The 19211-nt window shown below is 42.7% G+C and overlaps 1 protein-coding gene across 1 annotated transcript; it reads right to left on the bottom strand.

Moving 5' to 3' along the window:
- Positions 1-18707, bottom strand: LOC140280295 (F-box only protein 40-like). The gene is made up of 8 exons (XM_072375595.1): positions 18638-18707; positions 18154-18256; positions 18007-18111; positions 16687-17851; positions 9184-9470; positions 8962-9093; positions 338-629; positions 1-219 (listed from the first exon to the last, which is right to left on the bottom strand). The coding sequence occupies exons 1-8, from the start codon at positions 18705-18707 to the stop codon at positions 1-3; spliced, it is 2373 nt and encodes a 790-aa protein (XP_072231696.1).
- Positions 18708-19211: the final 504 nt, after the last annotated feature.

Genomic DNA, 19211 nt, shown 5'->3' with positions numbered 1-19211 from the left:
CTACATCATGATCCTCTTCTGCTGCAGCAGGGCGACCAGTGAGGGAGCTCTGCAGCTCGTGTTGATCTGCGCTTTTTCTCGGATGCGTGGCAGCTGAATCTTCTCCGTCTTGGACTCTTTCTCATTGTAGGGACACACCTTTAGATGCTCGGAGATGGGGGACGTGTCTCTGAAACACCAGGTGTCCACAGAGGAGAACGAGGTGCTGAAGTGCCACACCTGCAGCAACAAAGGGAGACTCTGTTTAGCTCCAGCTTGATTTATATTCATCAACAATGTGTTTCTCTTTCAGATAAAAGTTCAAATCATCCCGTCTTTACTCCCCATAACCTCTCACCCTCTGCTTCACTCTCCACTGGGCTCCTCCATGTGAGGAGGTCTTCTTCTCCCAGCGCAGGGTGACCATCCCTCGCTCCTGCAGCAGAGAGGAGCACACCTGCCTCATGAGCTGGGACACCAGGGCCAGCTGGGACAGGGACAGGCTGTCCAGGAAACCGGCCAGGTGGCACAGCACCTCGTAGGGCAGAGAGCTCAGAGAGTCCTCAGCTCCTCTCCTCCTCTGAGAGGCGTCCGCTAAGTCCAGGGAGGAGGTGGCGGCGGGATGCAGGCTAAAGCAGCCCAGCTCCTCACTGAAAGCAAAGATTCAGCGTCAGATTTTTACTGCACAGTGGCAGCAATTCAGGAACCGATGAGTTATTAATTCCCTCAAAGCACTCAGCTTTAAGGCAACACTTGAAGCTTCCACAATAAATCAAACCAACAGATCAGCTGACCTTATAGCAAAGGGGTCACCAGTAAAAACTCACTAAATCAGGGATGTCAAACTCCGGTCCTCGAGGGCCGCTGTCCTGCAGGTTTTAGATGTTTCCCTGCTTCAACTCACCTGATTCAGAGTAAATGGATCTCTTCAAAAGATTGTTAAGTTCTGCAAAAACCAGCTAATGAGGCATTGATCTAAATAAGGTGCGTTGGAGCAGGGAAACATCTGAAACCTGCAGGGAAACATCTAAAACCTGCAGGGAAACATCTAAAACCTGCAGGGAAACATCTGAAACCTGCAGGGAAACATCTAAAACCTGCAGGGAAACGTCTAAAACCTGCAGGAAAACATCTAAAACCTGCAGGGAAACGTCTAAAACCTGCAGGAAAACATCTAAAACCTGCAGGGAAACATCTAAAACCTGCAGGGAAACATCTAAAACCTGCAGGAAACATCTAAAACCTGCAGGGAAACATCTAAAACCTGCAGGGAAACATCTAAAACCTGCAGGGAAACATCTAAAACCTGCAGGAAACATCTAAAACCAGCAGGAAACATCTAAAACCTGCAGGAAAACATCTAAAACCTGCAGGGAAACATCTAAAACCTGCAGGAAAACGTCTAAAACCTGCAGGAAAACGTCTAAAACCTGCAGGGAAACGTCTAAAACCTGCAGGGAAACATCTAAAACCTGCAGGGAAACCTCTAAAACCTGCAGGGAAACATCTAAAACCTGCAGGAAAACATCTAAAACCTGCAGGGAAACATCTAGAACCTGCAGGAAAACATCTAAAACCTGCAGGAAAACATCTAAAACCTGCAGGAAAACATCTAAAACCTGCAGGGAAACATCTAAAACCTGCAGGAAAACATCTAAAACCTGCAGGGAAACATCTAAAACCTGCAGGAAACATCTAAAACCTGCAGGGAAACATCTAAAACCTGCAGGAAACGTCTAAAACCTGCAGGGAAACGTCTAAAACCTGCAGGGAAACGTCTAAAACCTGCAGGGAAACATCTAAAACCTGCAGGAAAACATCTAAAACCTGCAGGGAAACATCTAGAACCTGCAGGAAAACATCTAAAACCTGCAGGAAAACATCTAAAACCTGCAGGAAAACATCTAAAACCTGCAGGGAAACATCTAAAACCTGCAGGAAAACATCTAAAACCTGCAGGGAAACATCTAAAACCTGCAGGAAACATCTAAAACCTGCAGGGAAACATCTAAAACCTGCAGGAAACGTCTAAAACCTGCAGGGAAACGTCTAAAACCTGCAGGGAAACGTCTAAAACCTGCAGGGAAACATCTAAAACCTGCAGGGAAACATCTAAAACCTGCAGGAAAACATCTAAAACCTACAGGGAAACATCTAAAACCTGCAGGGAAACTTCTAAAACCTGCAGGGAAACGTCTAAAACCTGCAGGGAAACATCTAAAACCTGCAGGGAAACAGCTAAAACTTGCAGGAAACATCTAAAACCTGCAGGAAACATCTAAAACCTGCAGGAAACGTCTAAAACCTGCAGGAAAAATCTAAAACCTGCAGGAAAAATCTAAAACCTGCAGGGAAACAGCTAAAACTTGCAGGGAAACATCTAAAACCTGCAGGAAACGTCTAAAACCTGCAGGAAACGTCTAAAACCTGCAGGGAAACGTCTAAAACCTGCAGGGAAACGTCTAAAACCTGCAGGGAAACGTCTAAAACCTGCAGGGAAACGTCTAAAACCTGCAGGAAACATCTAAAACCTGCAGGGAAACATCTAAAACCTGCAGGAAACATCTAAAACCTACAGGGAAACATCTAAAACCTGCAGGAAACAGCTAAAACCTGCAGGGAAACATCTGAAACCTGCAGGGAAACGTCTAAAACCTGCAGGGAAACATCTAAAACCTGCAGGGAAACATCTAAAACCTGCAGGAAACATCTAAAACCTACAGGGAAACATCTAAAACCTGCAGGAAAACATCTAAAACCTGCAGGAAACGTCTAAAACCTGCAGGGAAACGTCTAAAACCTGCAGGAAACATCTAAAACCTGCAGGGAAACATCTAAAACCTGCAGGAAACATCTAAAACCTACAGGGAAACATCTAAAACCTGCAGGAAACATCTAAAACCTGCAGGAAACATCTAAAACCTACAGGGAAACATCTAAAACCTGCAGGGAAACATCTAAAACCTGCAGGAAACATCTAAAACCTGCAGGAAAACATCTAAAACCTGCAGGGAAACATCTAAAACCTGCAGGAAACGTCTAAAACCTGCAGGAAAACATCTAAAACCTGCAGGGAAACATCTAAAACCTGCAGGGAAACGTCTAAAACCTGCAGGGAAACATCTAAAACCTGCAGGGAAACGTCTAAAACCTGCAGGGAAACGTCTAAAACCTGCAGGGAAACATCTAAAACCTGCAGGGAAACGTCTAAAACCTGCAGGAAAACATCTAAAACCTGCAGGGAAACGTCTAAAACCTGCAGGGAAACGTCTAAAACCTGCAGGGAAACATCTAAAACCTGCAGGAAACATCTAAAACCTGCAGGAAACATCTAAAACCTGCAGGGAAACATCTAAAACCTGCAGGAAAACATCTAAAACCTGCAGGGAAACATCTAAAACCTGCAGGAAAACATCTAAAACCTGCAGGGAAACGTCTAAAACCTGCAGGGAAACGTCTAAAACCTGCAGGGAAACATCTAAAACCTGCAGGAAAACGTCTAAAACCTGCAGGGAAACATCTAAAACCTGCAGGGAAACGTCTAAAACCTGCAGGGAAACGTCTAAAACCTGCAGGGAAACATCTAGAACCTGCAGGAAAACATCTAAAACCTGCAGGAAAACATCTAAAACCTGCAGGAAAACATCTAAAACCTGCAGGGAAACATCTAAAACCTGCAGGAAAACATCTAAAACCTGCAGGGAAACATCTAAAACCTGCAGGAAACATCTAAAACCTGCAGGGAAACATCTAAAACCTGCAGGAAACGTCTAAAACCTGCAGGGAAACGTCTAAAACCTGCAGGGAAACGTCTAAAACCTGCAGGGAAACATCTAAAACCTGCAGGGAAACATCTAAAACCTGCAGGAAAACATCTAAAACCTACAGGGAAACATCTAAAACCTGCAGGGAAACTTCTAAAACCTGCAGGGAAACGTCTAAAACCTGCAGGGAAACATCTAAAACCTGCAGGGAAACAGCTAAAACTTGCAGGAAACATCTAAAACCTGCAGGAAACATCTAAAACCTGCAGGAAACGTCTAAAACCTGCAGGAAAAATCTAAAACCTGCAGGAAAAATCTAAAACCTGCAGGGAAACAGCTAAAACTTGCAGGGAAACATCTAAAACCTGCAGGAAACGTCTAAAACCTGCAGGAAACGTCTAAAACCTGCAGGGAAACGTCTAAAACCTGCAGGGAAACGTCTAAAACCTGCAGGGAAACGTCTAAAACCTGCAGGGAAACGTCTAAAACCTGCAGGAAACATCTAAAACCTGCAGGGAAACATCTAAAACCTGCAGGAAACATCTAAAACCTACAGGGAAACATCTAAAACCTGCAGGAAACAGCTAAAACCTGCAGGGAAACATCTGAAACCTGCAGGGAAACGTCTAAAACCTGCAGGGAAACATCTAAAACCTGCAGGGAAACATCTAAAACCTGCAGGAAACATCTAAAACCTACAGGGAAACATCTAAAACCTGCAGGAAAACATCTAAAACCTGCAGGAAACGTCTAAAACCTGCAGGGAAACGTCTAAAACCTGCAGGAAACATCTAAAACCTGCAGGGAAACATCTAAAACCTGCAGGAAACATCTAAAACCTACAGGGAAACATCTAAAACCTGCAGGAAACATCTAAAACCTGCAGGAAACATCTAAAACCTACAGGGAAACATCTAAAACCTGCAGGGAAACATCTAAAACCTGCAGGAAACATCTAAAACCTGCAGGAAAACATCTAAAACCTGCAGGGAAACATCTAAAACCTGCAGGAAACGTCTAAAACCTGCAGGAAAACATCTAAAACCTGCAGGGAAACATCTAAAACCTGCAGGGAAACGTCTAAAACCTGCAGGGAAACATCTAAAACCTGCAGGGAAACGTCTAAAACCTGCAGGGAAACGTCTAAAACCTGCAGGGAAACATCTAAAACCTGCAGGGAAACGTCTAAAACCTGCAGGAAAACATCTAAAACCTGCAGGGAAACGTCTAAAACCTGCAGGGAAACGTCTAAAACCTGCAGGGAAACATCTAAAACCTGCAGGAAACATCTAAAACCTGCAGGAAACATCTAAAACCTGCAGGGAAACATCTAAAACCTGCAGGAAAACATCTAAAACCTGCAGGGAAACATCTAAAACCTGCAGGAAAACATCTAAAACCTGCAGGGAAACGTCTAAAACCTGCAGGGAAACGTCTAAAACCTGCAGGGAAACATCTAAAACCTGCAGGAAAACGTCTAAAACCTGCAGGGAAACATCTAAAACCTGCAGGGAAACGTCTAAAACCTGCAGGGAAACGTCTAAAACCTGCAGGGAAACGTCTAAAACCTGCAGGAAAACGTCTAAAACCTGCAGGAAAACGTCTAAAACCTGCAGGAAAACATCTAAAACCTGCAGGGAAACATCTAGAACCTGCAGGAAAACATCTAAAACCTGCAGGAAAACATCTAAAACCTGCAGGAAAACATCTAAAACCTGCAGGGAAACATCTAAAACCTGCAGGAAAACATCTAAAACCTGCAGGGAAACATCTAAAACCTGCAGGAAACATCTAAAACCTGCAGGGAAACATCTAAAACCTGCAGGAAACGTCTAAAACCTGCAGGGAAACGTCTAAAACCTGCAGGGAAACGTCTAAAACCTGCAGGGAAACATCTAAAACCTGCAGGGAAACATCTAAAACCTGCAGGAAAACATCTAAAACCTACAGGGAAACATCTAAAACCTGCAGGGAAACATCTAAAACCTGCAGGGAAACTTCTAAAACCTGCAGGGAAACGTCTAAAACCTGCAGGGAAACATCTAAAACCTGCAGGGAAACATCTAAAACCTGCAGGGAAACATCTAAAACCTGCAGGAAACATCTAAAACCTGCAGGAAACGTCTAAAACCTGCAGGGAAACATCTAAAACCTGCAGGAAAAATCTAAAACCTGCAGGGAAACATCTAAAACCTGCAGGGAAACATCTAAAACCTGCAGGAAACATCTAAAACCTGCAGGAAACGTCTAAAACCTGCAGGAAAAATCTAAAACCTGCAGGAAAAATCTAAAACCTGCAGGGAAACATCTAAAACCTGCAGGGAAACATCTAAAACCTGCAGGGAAACATCTAAAACCTGCAGGGAAACATCTAAAACCTGCAGGAAACATCTAAAACCTGCAGGAAACGTCTAAAACCTGCAGGAAAAATCTAAAACCTGCAGGAAAAATCTAAAACCTGCAGGGAAACATCTAAAACCTGCAGGGAAACATCTAAAACCTGCAGGGAAACATCTAAAACCTGCAGGGAAACATCTAAAACCTGCAGGGAAACAGCTAAAACTTGCAGGAAACATCTAAAACCTGCAGGAAACATCTAAAACCTGCAGGAAACGTCTAAAACCTGCAGGAAAAATCTAAAACCTGCAGGAAAAATCTAAAACCTGCAGGGAAACATCTAAAACCTGCAGGGAAACATCTAAAACCTGCAGGAAAACATCTAAAACCTGCAGGAAAACATCTAAAACCTGCAGGGAAACATCTAGAACCTGCAGGAAAACATCTAAAACCTGCAGGAAAACATCTAAAACCTGCAGGAAAACATCTAAAACCTGCAGGGAAACATCTAAAACCTGCAGGAAAACATCTAAAACCTGCAGGGAAACATCTAAAACCTGCAGGAAACATCTAAAACCTGCAGGGAAACATCTAAAACCTGCAGGAAACGTCTAAAACCTGCAGGGAAACGTCTAAAACCTGCAGGGAAACGTCTAAAACCTGCAGGGAAACATCTAAAACCTGCAGGGAAACATCTAAAACCTGCAGGAAAACATCTAAAACCTACAGGGAAACATCTAAAACCTGCAGGGAAACATCTAAAACCTGCAGGGAAACTTCTAAAACCTGCAGGGAAACGTCTAAAACCTGCAGGAAAAATCTAAAACCTGCAGGGAAACATCTAAAACCTGCAGGGAAACATCTAAAACCTGCAGGAAAACATCTAAAACCTGCAGGAAAACATCTAAAACCTGCAGGGAAACATCTAGAACCTGCAGGAAAACATCTAAAACCTGCAGGAAAACATCTAAAACCTGCAGGAAAACATCTAAAACCTGCAGGGAAACATCTAAAACCTGCAGGAAAACATCTAAAACCTGCAGGGAAACATCTAAAACCTGCAGGAAACATCTAAAACCTGCAGGGAAACATCTAAAACCTGCAGGAAACGTCTAAAACCTGCAGGGAAACGTCTAAAACCTGCAGGGAAACGTCTAAAACCTGCAGGGAAACATCTAAAACCTGCAGGGAAACATCTAAAACCTGCAGGAAAACATCTAAAACCTACAGGGAAACATCTAAAACCTGCAGGGAAACATCTAAAACCTGCAGGGAAACTTCTAAAACCTGCAGGGAAACGTCTAAAACCTGCAGGGAAACATCTAAAACCTGCAGGGAAACAGCTAAAACTTGCAGGAAACATCTAAAACCTGCAGGAAACATCTAAAACCTGCAGGAAACGTCTAAAACCTGCAGGAAAAATCTAAAACCTGCAGGAAAAATCTAAAACCTGCAGGGAAACAGCTAAAACTTGCAGGGAAACATCTAAAACCTGCAGGAAACGTCTAAAACCTGCAGGAAACGTCTAAAACCTGCAGGGAAACGTCTAAAACCTGCAGGGAAACGTCTAAAACCTGCAGGGAAACGTCTAAAACCTGCAGGAAACATCTAAAACCTGCAGGGAAACATCTAAAACCTGCAGGAAACATCTAAAACCTACAGGGAAACATCTAAAACCTGCAGGAAACATCTGAAACCTGCAGGGAAACGTCTAAAACCTGCAGGGAAACATCTAAAACCTGCAGGGAAACATCTAAAACCTGCAGGAAACATCTAAAACCTGCAGGGAAACATCTAAAACCTGCAGGAAAACATCTAAAACCTGCAGGAAACGTCTAAAACCTGCAGGGAAACGTCTAAAACCTGCAGGAAACATCTAAAACCTGCAGGGAAACATCTAAAACCTGCAGGAAACATCTAAAACCTACAGGGAAACATCTAAAACCTGCAGGAAACATCTAAAACCTGCAGGAAACATCTAAAACCTACAGGGAAACATCTAAAACCTGCAGGGAAACATCTAAAACCTGCAGGAAACATCTAAAACCTGCAGGAAAACATCTAAAACCTGCAGGGAAACATCTAAAACCTGCAGGAAACGTCTAAAACCTGCAGGAAAACATCTAAAACCTGCAGGGAAACATCTAAAACCTGCAGGGAAACGTCTAAAACCTGCAGGGAAACATCTAAAACCTGCAGGGAAACGTCTAAAACCTGCAGGGAAACATCTAAAACCTGCAGGGAAACATCTAAAACCTGCAGGGAAACGTCTAAAACCTGCAGGAAAACATCTAAAACCTGCAGGGAAACATCTAAAACCTGCAGGGAAACGTCTAAAACCTGCAGGGAAACATCTAAAACCTGCAGGAAACATCTAAAACCTGCAGGAAACATCTAAAACCTGCAGGGAAACATCTAAAACCTGCAGGAAAACATCTAAAACCTGCAGGGAAACATCTAAAACCTGCAGGAAAACATCTAAAACCTGCAGGGAAACGTCTAAAACCTGCAGGGAAACGTCTAAAACCTGCAGGGAAACATCTAAAACCTGCAGGAAAACGTCTAAAACCTGCAGGGAAACATCTAAAACCTGCAGGGAAACGTCTAAAACCTGCAGGGAAACGTCTAAAACCTGCAGGGAAACGTCTAAAACCTGCAGGAAAACGTCTAAAACCTGCAGGAAAACGTCTAAAACCTGCAGGGAAACGTCTAAAACCTGCAGGGAAACGTCTAAAACCTGCAGGGAAACATCTAAAACCTGCAGGGAAACATCTAAAACCTCGAGGACCCAGCCTCATTGGAGTCAAGCTTTTAAACTGCAGTTTGAGTTTGATCACATCTATTCATCCTCTTTCCCGTCTTCTTCATTCATTTGTCTCACTTGTAGGTGACGGTGGCGTCGTGTGTTGAGGGCTGAAACCTCCTCTGGCTGTAGGTGCAGCCCAGATACGCCAGAGGGCATCTCTGCTCGAACCAGCCGTTCACACTCATCTGGATGTCGCTGTGGATGTTCCTGCATTTGGAGGCATATCGATCAGTAGAATAGAATAGAATAAAGGGATGTGTTGTGATATATATCAGGAGTAAGACTGTAGAAACTCACTTGTAGTGTTTGCCGTATTCTCTGCGCTGGAAGGTGTTTCCACAGAGGAAGGTGAAGGCGGAGTTGGCCTTGTGGTGTCGGCCGGTGACGCTCTCCACCTGCAGCTGAAGATGCAGCTCCGGTGGTTTCTTAGCCGTCAGGTCCGCCAGCGACATGTTCGCTTGGAAAGGAGCAGATGGGAAGTTGTAGGTCTGCGTGCCTTCATGCGACAGCAGGCTGTCGGTGCTTGAGCACTCGGCAATGAGGTGACCCCTCTGCTCCCGCTCCAGGCAGCACAGCAGGGAGGCCTGGGAGGAAAATCAGACACCCAAATACCTTTAAAACAGAAGCTAATGTGGATTTTATCTGTTAAAAAGCACGTTTCCTGAAAAGTCTTTGAGTTCTCTGTGTTCTCTGGGAGGAAAATCAGACACCCAAATACATTTAAAACAGAAGCAAATATGGATTTTATCTGTTAAAAAGCATGTTTCCTGAAAAGTCTTTGAGTTCTCTGTGTTCTCTGGGAGGAAAATCAGACACCCAAATACCTTTAAAACAGAAGCAAATGTGGATTTTATCTGTTAAAAAGCATGTTTCCTGAAAAGTCTTTGAGTTCTCTGTGTTCTCTGGGAGGAAAATCAGACACCCAAATACCTTTAAAACAGAAGCTAATGTGGATTTTATCTGTTAAAAAGCACGTTTCCTGAAAAGTCTTTGAGTTCTCTGTGTTCTCTGGGAGGAAAATCAGACACCCAAATACCTTTAAAACAGAAGCAAATGTGGATTTTATCTGTTAAAAAGCATGTTTCCTGAAATGTCTTTGAGTTCTCTGTGTTCTCTGGGAGGAAAATCAGACACCCAAATACCTTTAAAACAGAAGCTAATGTGGATTTTATCTGTTAAAAAGCATGTTTCCTGAAATGTCTTTGAGTTCTCTGTGTTCTCTGGGAGGAAAATCAGACACCCAAATACCTTTAAAACAGAAGCTAATGTGGATTTTATCTGTTAAAAAGCATGTTTCCTGGAAAGTCTTTGAGTTCTCTGTGTTCTCTGGGAGGAAAATCAGACACCCACATACCTTTAAAACAGAAGCTAATGTGGATTTTATCTGTTAAAAAGCATGTTTCCTGAAAAGTCTTTGAGTTCTCTGTGTTCTCTGGGAGGAAAATCAGACACCCAAACACCTTTAAAACAGAAGCAAATGTGGATTTTATCTGTTAAAAAGCATGTTTCCTGAAATGTCTTTGAGTTCTCTGTGTTCTCTGGGAGGAAAATCAGACACCCAAATACCTTTAAAACAGAAGCAAATGTGGATTTTATCTGTTAAAAAGCATGTTTCCTGAAAAGTCTTTGAGTTCTCTGTGTTCTCTGGGAGGAAAATCAGACACCCAAATACCTTTAAAACAGAAGCAAATGTGGATTTTATCTGTTAAAAAGCATGTTTCCTGAAAAGTCTTTGAGTTCTCTGTGTTCTCTGGGAGGAAAATCAGACACCCAAATACCTTTAAAACAGAAGCTAATGTGGATTTTATCTGTTAAAAAGCATGTTTCCTGGAAAGTCTTTGAGTTCTCTGTGTTCTCTGGGAGGAAAATCAGACACCCAAATACCTTTAAAACAGAAGCTAATGTGGATTTTATCTGTTAAAAAGCATGTTTCCTGAAAAGTCTTTGAGTTCTCTGTGTTCTCTGGGAGGAAAATCAGACACCCAAATACCTTTAAAACAGAAGCAAATGTGGATTTTATCTGTTAAAAAGCACGTTTCCTGAAATGTCTTTGAGTTCTCTGTGTTCTCTGGGAGGAAAATCAGACACCCAAATACCTTTAAAACAGAAGCAAATGTGGATTTTATCTGTTAAAAAGCATGTTTCCTGAAAAGTCTTTGAGTTCTCTGTGTTCTCTGGGAGGAAAATCAGACACCCAAATACCTTTAAAACAGAAGCTAATGTGGATTTTATCTGTTAAAAAGCATGTTTCCTGAAATGTCTTTGAGTTCTCTGTGTTCTCTGGGAGGAAAATCAGACACCCAAATACCTTTAAAACAGAAGCTAATGTGGATTTTATCTGTTAAAAAGCATGTTTCCTGAAATGTCTTTGAGTGCTCTGTGTTCTCTGGGAGGAAAATCAGACACCCAAATACCTTTAAAACAGAAGCAAATGTGGATTTTATCTGTTAAAAAGCATGTTTCCTGAAATGTCTTTGAGTGCTCTGTGTTCTCTGGGAGGAAAATCAGACACCCAAATACCTTTAAAACAGAAGCTAATGTGGATTTTATCTGTTAAAAAGCATGTTTCCTGGAAAGTCTTTGAGTTCTCTGTGTTCTCTGGGAGGAAAATCAGACACCCACATACCTTTAAAACAGAAGCTAATGTGGATTTTATCTGTTAAAAAGCATGTTTCCTGAAAAGTCTTTGAGTTCTCTGTGTTCTCTGGGAGGAAAATCAGACACCCAAACACCTTTAAAACAGAAGCAAATGTGGATTTTATCTGTTAAAAAGCATGTTTCCTGAAATGTCTTTGAGTTCTCTGTGTTCTCTGGGAGGAAAATCAGACACCCAAATACCTTTAAAACAGAAGCAAATGTGGATTTTATCTGTTAAAAAGCATGTTTCCTGAAAAGTCTTTGAGTTCTCTGTGTTCTCTGGGAGGAAAATCAGACACCCAAATACCTTTAAAACAGAAGCAAATGTGGATTTTATCTGTTAAAAAGCATGTTTCCTGAAAAGTCTTTGAGTTCTCTGTGTTCTCTGGGAGGAAAATCAGACACCCAAATACCTTTAAAACAGAAGCTAATGTGGATTTTATCTGTTAAAAAGCATGTTTCCTGAAAAGTCTTTGAGTTCTCTGTGTTCTCTGGGAGGAAAATCAGACACCCAAATACCTTTAAAACAGAAGCAAATGTGGATTTTATCTGTTAAAAAGCATGTTTCCTGAAAAGTCTTTGAGTTCTCTGTGTTCTCTGGGAGGAAAATCAGACACCCAAATACCTTTAAAACAGAAGCAAATGTGGATTTTATCTGTTAAAAAGCACGTTTCCTGAAAAGTCTTTGAGTTCTCTGTGTTCTCTGGGAGGAAAATCAGACACCCAAATACCTTTAAAACAGAAGCAAATGTGGATTTTATCTGTTAAAAAGCATGTTTCCTGAAAAGTCTTTGAGTTCTCTGTGTTCTCTGGGAGGAAAATCAGACACCCAAATACCTTTAAAACAGAAGCTAATGTGGATTTTATCTGTTAAAAAGCATGTTTCCTGAAATGTCTTTGAGTGCTCTGTGTTCTCTGGGAGGAAAATCAGACACCCAAATACCTTTAAAACAGAAGCAAATGTGGATTTTATCTGTTAAAAAGCATGTTTCCTGAAATGTCTTTGAGTTCTCTGTGTTCTCTGGGAGGAAAATCAGACACCCAAATACCTTTAAAACAGAAGCTAATGTGGATTTTATCTGTTAAAAAGCATGTTTCCTGAAATGTCTTTGAGTTCTCTGTGTTCTCTGGGAGGAAAATCAGACACCCAAATACCTTTAAAACAGAAGCTAATGTGGATTTTATCTGTTAAAAAGCATGTTTCCTGGAAAGTCTTTGAGTTCTCTGTGTTCTCTGGGAGGAAAATCAGACACCCACATACCTTTAAAACAGAAGCTAATGTGGATTTTATCTGTTAAAAAGCATGTTTCCTGAAAAGTCTTTGAGTTCTCTGTGTTCTCTGGGAGGAAAATCTGACACCCAAACACCTTTAAAACAGAAGCAAATGTGGATTTTATCTGTTAAAAAGCATGTTTCCTGAAATGTCTTTGAGTTCTCTGTGTTCTCTGGGAGGAAAATCAGACACCCAAATACCTTTAAAACAGAAGCAAATGTGGATTTTATCTGTTAAAAAGCATGTTTCCTGAAAAGTCTTTGAGTTCTCTGTGTTCTCTGGGAGGAAAATCAGACACCCAAATACCTTTAAAACAGAAGCAAATGTGGATTTTATCTGTTAAAAAGCATGTTTCCTGAAAAGTCTTTGAGTTCTCTGTGTTCTCTGGGAGGAAAATCAGACACCCAAATACCTTTAAAACAGAAGCTAATGTGGATTTTATCTGTTAAAAAGCATGTTTCCTGGAAAGTCTTTGAGTTCTCTGTGTTCTCTGGGAGGAAAATCAGACACCCAAATACCTTTAAAACAGAAGCTAATGTGGATTTTATCTGTTAAAAAGCATGTTTCCTGAAAAGTCTTTGAGTTCTCTGTGTTCTCTGGGAGGAAAATCAGACACCCAAATACCTTTAAAACAGAAGCAAATGTGGATTTTATCTGTTAAAAAGCACGTTTCCTGAAATGTCTTTGAGTTCTCTGTGTTCTCTGGGAGGAAAATCAGACACCCAAATACCTTTAAAACAGAAGCAAATGTGGATTTTATCTGTTAAAAAGCATGTTTCCTGAAAAGTCTTTGAGTTCTCTGTGTTCTCTGGGAGGAAAATCAGACACCCAAATACCTTTAAAACAGAAGCTAATGTGGATTTTATCTGTTAAAAAGCATGTTTCCTGAAATGTCTTTGAGTTCTCTGTGTTCTCTGGGAGGAAAATCAGACACCCAAATACCTTTAAAACAGAAGCTAATGTGGATTTTATCTGTTAAAAAGCATGTTTCCTGAAATGTCTTTGAGTGCTCTGTGTTCTCTGGGAGGAAAATCAGACACCCAAATACCTTTAAAACAGAAGCAAATGTGGATTTTATCTGTTAAAAAGCATGTTTCCTGAAATGTCTTTGAGTGCTCTGTGTTCTCTGGGAGGAAAATCAGACACCCAAATACCTTTAAAACAGAAGCTAATGTGGATTTTATCTGTTAAAAAGCATGTTTCCTGGAAAGTCTTTGAGTTCTCTGTGTTCTCTGGGAGGAAAATCAGACACCCACATACCTTTAAAACAGAAGCTAATGTGGATTTTATCTGTTAAAAAGCATGTTTCCTGAAAAGTCTTTGAGTTCTCTGTGTTCTCTGGGAGGAAAATCAGACACCCAAACACCTTTAAAACAGAAGCAAATGTGGATTTTATCTGTTAAAAAGCATGTTTCCTGAAATGTCTTTGAGTTCTCTGTGTTCTCTGGGAGGAAAATCAGACACCCAAATACCTTTAAAACAGAAGCAAATGTGGATTTTATCTGTTAAAAAGCATGTTTCCTGAAAAGTCTTTGAGTTCTCTGTGTTCTCTGGGAGGAAAATCAGACACCCAAATACCTTTAAAACAGAAGCAAATGTGGATTTTATCTGTTAAAAAGCATGTTTCCTGAAAAGTCTTTGAGTTCTCTGTGTTCTCTGGGAGGAAAATCAGACACCCAAATACCTTTAAAACAGAAGCTAATGTGGATTTTATCTGTTAAAAAGCATGTTTCCTGGAAAGTCTTTGAGTTCTCTGTGTTCTCTGGGAGGAAAATCAGACACCCAAATACCTTTAAAACAGAAGCTAATGTGGATTTTATCTGTTAAAAAGCATGTTTCCTGAAAAGTCTTTGAGTTCTCTGTGTTCTCTGGGAGGAAAATCAGACACCCAAATACCTTTAAAACAGAAGCAAATGTGGATTTTATCTGTTAAAAAGCACGTTTCCTGAAATGTCTTTGAGTTCTCTGTGTTGTTGAGAAGTCTTGCAGCCACAAGGTCCACAGAATCGCTCATTTTTACTCATGTGAGCCTAACATTTTACAGCCTGGTGTCTGTTCTGCTACAGCGAAGAGAAGCGAGCTTCCACTTTGAGGCTTTTGGTCAAATAGCCCCTCTGTTGGTGCAGTTTTGAAGCAGCTTGTGAAGAAGCTCAGTAATGGAGGCTGTTTGGTTGCTCCGGTCTTTCTCGAGGACATGTAATGTTATATCTGAGGGACAGAGTTAGTAGGGAAAATTAACTAGAAGGTCAGATTTCTGGCTCAGAAAGTCAAAGAACCATAAAAAGCTGCTGTAATAACTGTGTATTCGTACTTCTGTCACTTCATATAATCAGTCCCACACATGGTGCTATCAGTGAACAGCCTGCAGGTGTTAATATTTATAATATATTTATATATTTATCCAGCAGAATGTCCTGTAATCAAGCTATATTGGAAAAAAATAGCTTGTTTTATCAGTTAGGAAATATCTGTGGTTTTCCATCTTTGCTAGCTTGGGTGTTAGCTCCCTCAGCTCTGAGTTCCAACTTCCGAGGCCAACGTTTTCCCAGTTTCTCTGCCTTTAACTGTCTAATCTTGGTGGGTTAAACAGGTTTTGATAGAGAAGAACATCAGCTGGAGGGTGTTTAAACTGGTTTACACAGTGTGCTCATGGCTTGTTTTCGCTGGAGGTCCATAGGGGACGTCCCTCATGGGTGGCAACACCCATTCCGACATCCCGCTATTCCGACAAGGCTTTCCGTATATGGAAATGTGCGTTACTCAACAGGTGAGCCCCTTCTTTCTGTTCATGCAATTTATATGTTTAACACATGTTTACAGATAAGCGTTATTAAAAACACAAAGTCTCGGCAACTGGAGGAGGAGAAGCAGACCGCGGTGGGTTTCAATCACACACTCCAATGCCACTTGTTTCAACTTCCGAAAATTTAAACCAGGAAAAAAAGGCTTACAAACATGGACCGAAACGGCTCCATAATACGCACAAGAATCCAAAATAAACGAAAGTTAACTAAAAGAAAGCAAATAAACAGCATGAAGTGGTCAAAATCGGTTTTACGCATGCCTCTGTGCGTCTGGCACATGCGTCTTCGGGCTCTCCCACGTTGGTTTGTGGATGAAAGCTATATGTTCAGCTGTAATGTCATGTAAAAACAATCTCTACATGACATTTACTCCCAGGTGTGACCAGTTAGGTCCTTAAGATATCAACAGGCTGTAGAAAGCCTTGCGCAACGGCTGTGTGTTTGTGCCAAATGCGCAAAGCCCATCCGCGCTTCCCAAAATTGGAGCGAGAACTCATAAATCACGTGAATTACATGAATAAACGTTTTTACTGCATTTTGTTGTGTTTTATACGTTCTATGCTGTCATTTCTCTCCTCTCCTATTGGCAAGGCAAGGCAGAGTGCTCGCAACTGTGTCCTGTGCAGTAGCCGTGATCTGTAATTGCAATTATTACTTTTGCATATGATGACAGCGTGGAAAAGACGCATCTGTGGAGAGCTCCGCTCCATCTGGCTGCTGACAGCTCACTGACACTGTATTTCTGCTTAATCAGCTTCAGTCTCGCCAGAGTTACATTAATATCTGTATTTTTATATTTGACATTTCAGGGGATTTTGATAATAGTTTATTAAAGTTTGTTTGCGAGGCTGTGGCCTCTGCATGTGCAGAGTTTGTGCGCCAAACTTTAGGGCGTATTTGCGCCGGCATATCATTAGTGCAAAATGTTTTGGGTAAAAAATAGGCTATTAAAAGAAACTGTCGGGATGGTGGTATGTTAAAAAAAAAAAAAACATACCGCCATTCCGACCATAGGAGGAAAAAAGTGTCGGAATGACGGGACGTTTGAGAGAAAATTAAGTGTCGCAGCATGTAACCGTCCCTCACCTGAACTTCCTCCCACACGGGCATGTCCTCTTGCGCCACCCCCAGGTCGCTGGTGTCCACTGCTTCACTCACTTTCTTGTAGAAACCAGGATTGCGGATGCGGTTGTGCCTGGCAGAGAAGCTGGTTGGGATTTTAAAGGTGCGTACGGTGATGATCTTCATCGGTTCCACGCGTTCGTACACAAACTTCTTCATTTTAGCTTTCCCAGCAGCACAGGAGGAAGAGGAAGATGCCCCACTCACTGATGCTGCTGCACCTGCTGCACCTTCCTCTGTCAGAGTATCCAGGCGCCCCCCCCTGGCTTTAGCCGGTCCTTTAGCTGCAGCTTCCCCTGTGGCTTCCCTGCAGCCGCCCATCTCCATGCTGAACATGCGCTCCCAGCTGTTGTAGTTCGCTAACAAATCAGCGTCCACTGATGCCCTGGCAAGAGCTTCCCTTTCTTCTTGAGTTAACTCTGGCTGATATTCATCATCCTCCTCCTCCTCCTCGGCCTTTTTCACACGAGGGAAGTTAATGTTGTGTATGTTGAAAGACTTCCAGGTGTTATCGCCGACCTCTTCTGCAGCTGCTCTCTCTGCTTCCTCCTTCTCCAAGATGGCCTTTTCCTTTTCCTTCCTCTCCTTTTCCTTCCTCCTCTCCTTGTTCCTCCTTTCTGCCTCCCTCTCCTCTTCCTCCACGCTCTTGATCAGCTCTGGGAACAGCTTCTTCATCTTTATGGAGTGAAACAGACGATCCTGATCTTTCAGGGCCATAGCCAGATCAAGACTTCCCCCCGGTTCTCTGATCAGGTTCTCATGAAGCTCTGTATTCTGATGGGAGTGGGCATCATCGGTGGGCCAGCGGAGCCACTCCATGGAGCAACAAACCACACTGGCCGGGCACGCCTGGAGGTGAGCTGCTCGTGAGGAGCGGGGCATCTGAGCTGGGCAGCCGTACTCAGCATTGAGGCAGGGCACCCTCACGTTAGGGCAGAGCAGCAGGTGATCTTCCTCTTTGCACAGGTGGAAAACAGCCCCACAAAGCAGGCGGCAGGGGACGACCGCACAGCACACCGACACCTCAACCCGAGCCCTGCAGCGCCGGCTGTAGCAGGAATCACAGTGAACATGCTGTCGCACCCTGGAGGCTCGAGAGCGGTGACTCTGGGGGGAAAATAAAGTTAGATGCAGTCATGTGAGAAAGAAAGGACGCCCCTTCCAATTAGGACATGCAAAAAAAGGCATTTACCAGCATCCATCCATTTTCTATACCAGCTTAATCCAATTTAGGGTCGCAGGGGGGCTGGAGCCCATCCCAGCTGCCATTGGGTCCAGGTGCACCTGAACCAGTCCAGGGGGGACCTGAACCGGTCCAGGGGGGACCTGAACAGGTCCAAGGTGCACCTGAACCGGTCCAAGGTGCACCTGAACCAGTCCAGGGGGCACCTGAACAGGTCCAAGGTGCACCTGAACCGGTCCAAGGTTCACCTGAACAGGTCCAAGGTGCACCTGAACCGGTCCAGGGGGACCTGAACCAGTCCAGGGGCATCTTGGACCGGTTCAGGTGCACCTTGGACCTGTTCAGGTGCACCTGGACCGGTTCAGGTGCACCTTGGACCGGTCATCAGTCCAACACAAGGCCACACAGAGACACACGAGACACACAAGCATGTATCCTCACACCTAGGGACAATTTAGAGTCACCAATGAGCCTAACGAGCATGTTTTTGGGTCATTTACCAGCATTATTTGATCAAAAATAAAAAGGCAAAATGCAGAAACAGTGTGTGATTGAACAGCTTTGAATAAATAGAAATGATGTAAAAGATGTTCTGGTTTGGTTCAGTTTTTACATAAACTCCATGATGCTGCCCTTATAAAAGTGGAGCCCTGACTTCCAGGACCTTAAACCTACTGAGAGGGAAGCAAACCTTAATGACTGCTGGTTCCACGGCTGAAAATAAAACCTTACCATCCTTTAGGTCTTCTGCTGTCGGGTTTCTTGATCTGAAGGCCTGTCCTGCAAACAAAGAGAACAACATAACTCCCCGAGTCTGTCAGTGCAGTCGACTTGGAAGGAATAAAATGACTGGTTACCGTGTCCTGAGAGTTAAACGTTAGCCCCTGAACTCTGTCCTAAGCTTATAAAGAGTGAGTTACTCCTAAAAGAAGAGAAACGAGCCCCTGAACTCTGTCCCTGGCTTATAAAGACTGAGTTACTCCTAAAAGAAGAGAAACGAGCCCCTGAACTCTGTCCCTGGCTTATAAAGACTGAGTTACACCTAAAAGAAGAGAAACGAGCCCCTGAACTCTGTCCCTGGCTTATAAAGACTGAGTTACACCTAAAAGAAGAGAAACGAGCCCCTGAACTCTGTCCCTGGCTTATAAAGACTGAGTTACACCTAAAAGAAGAGAAACGAGCCACTGAACTCTGTCCCTGGCTTATAAAGCGTGAGTTACTCCTAAAAGAAGAGAAACAAGCCCCTGAACTCTGTCCCTGGCTTATAAAGACTGAGTTACTCCTAAAAGAAGAGAAACGAGCCCCT

The sequence above is a fragment of the Leuresthes tenuis genome, unplaced genomic scaffold (assembly GCF_036924035.1).
Source record: "Leuresthes tenuis unplaced genomic scaffold, fLeuTen1.0.hap1 SCAF_21, whole genome shotgun sequence".
NCBI classification, from domain to species: Eukaryota; Metazoa; Chordata; class Actinopteri; order Atheriniformes; family Atherinopsidae; genus Leuresthes; species Leuresthes tenuis.
Note: the sequence above shows the minus strand (reverse complement) of the source record. Positions and strands in the feature narration are given on the sequence as shown.

Bases quoted from the DNA above. Each gene is read 5' to 3' on its own strand.
- LOC140280295 (XM_072375595.1), bottom strand. From the start codon at position 18,707: ATGTTGTTCTCTTTGTTTGCAGGACAGGCCTTCAGATCAAGAAACCCG. The intron at 18,112-18,153 runs GTGAACCTTGGA...GGACCTGTTCAG, and splicing joins TGCACCTTGGACCTGTTCAG to GTGCCCCCTGGACTGGTTCA. The intron at 9,471-16,686 runs GTGAGGGACGGT...TTTTCCTCCCAG, and splicing joins CCGTGTGGGAGGAAGTTCAG to GCCTCCCTGCTGTGCTGCCT.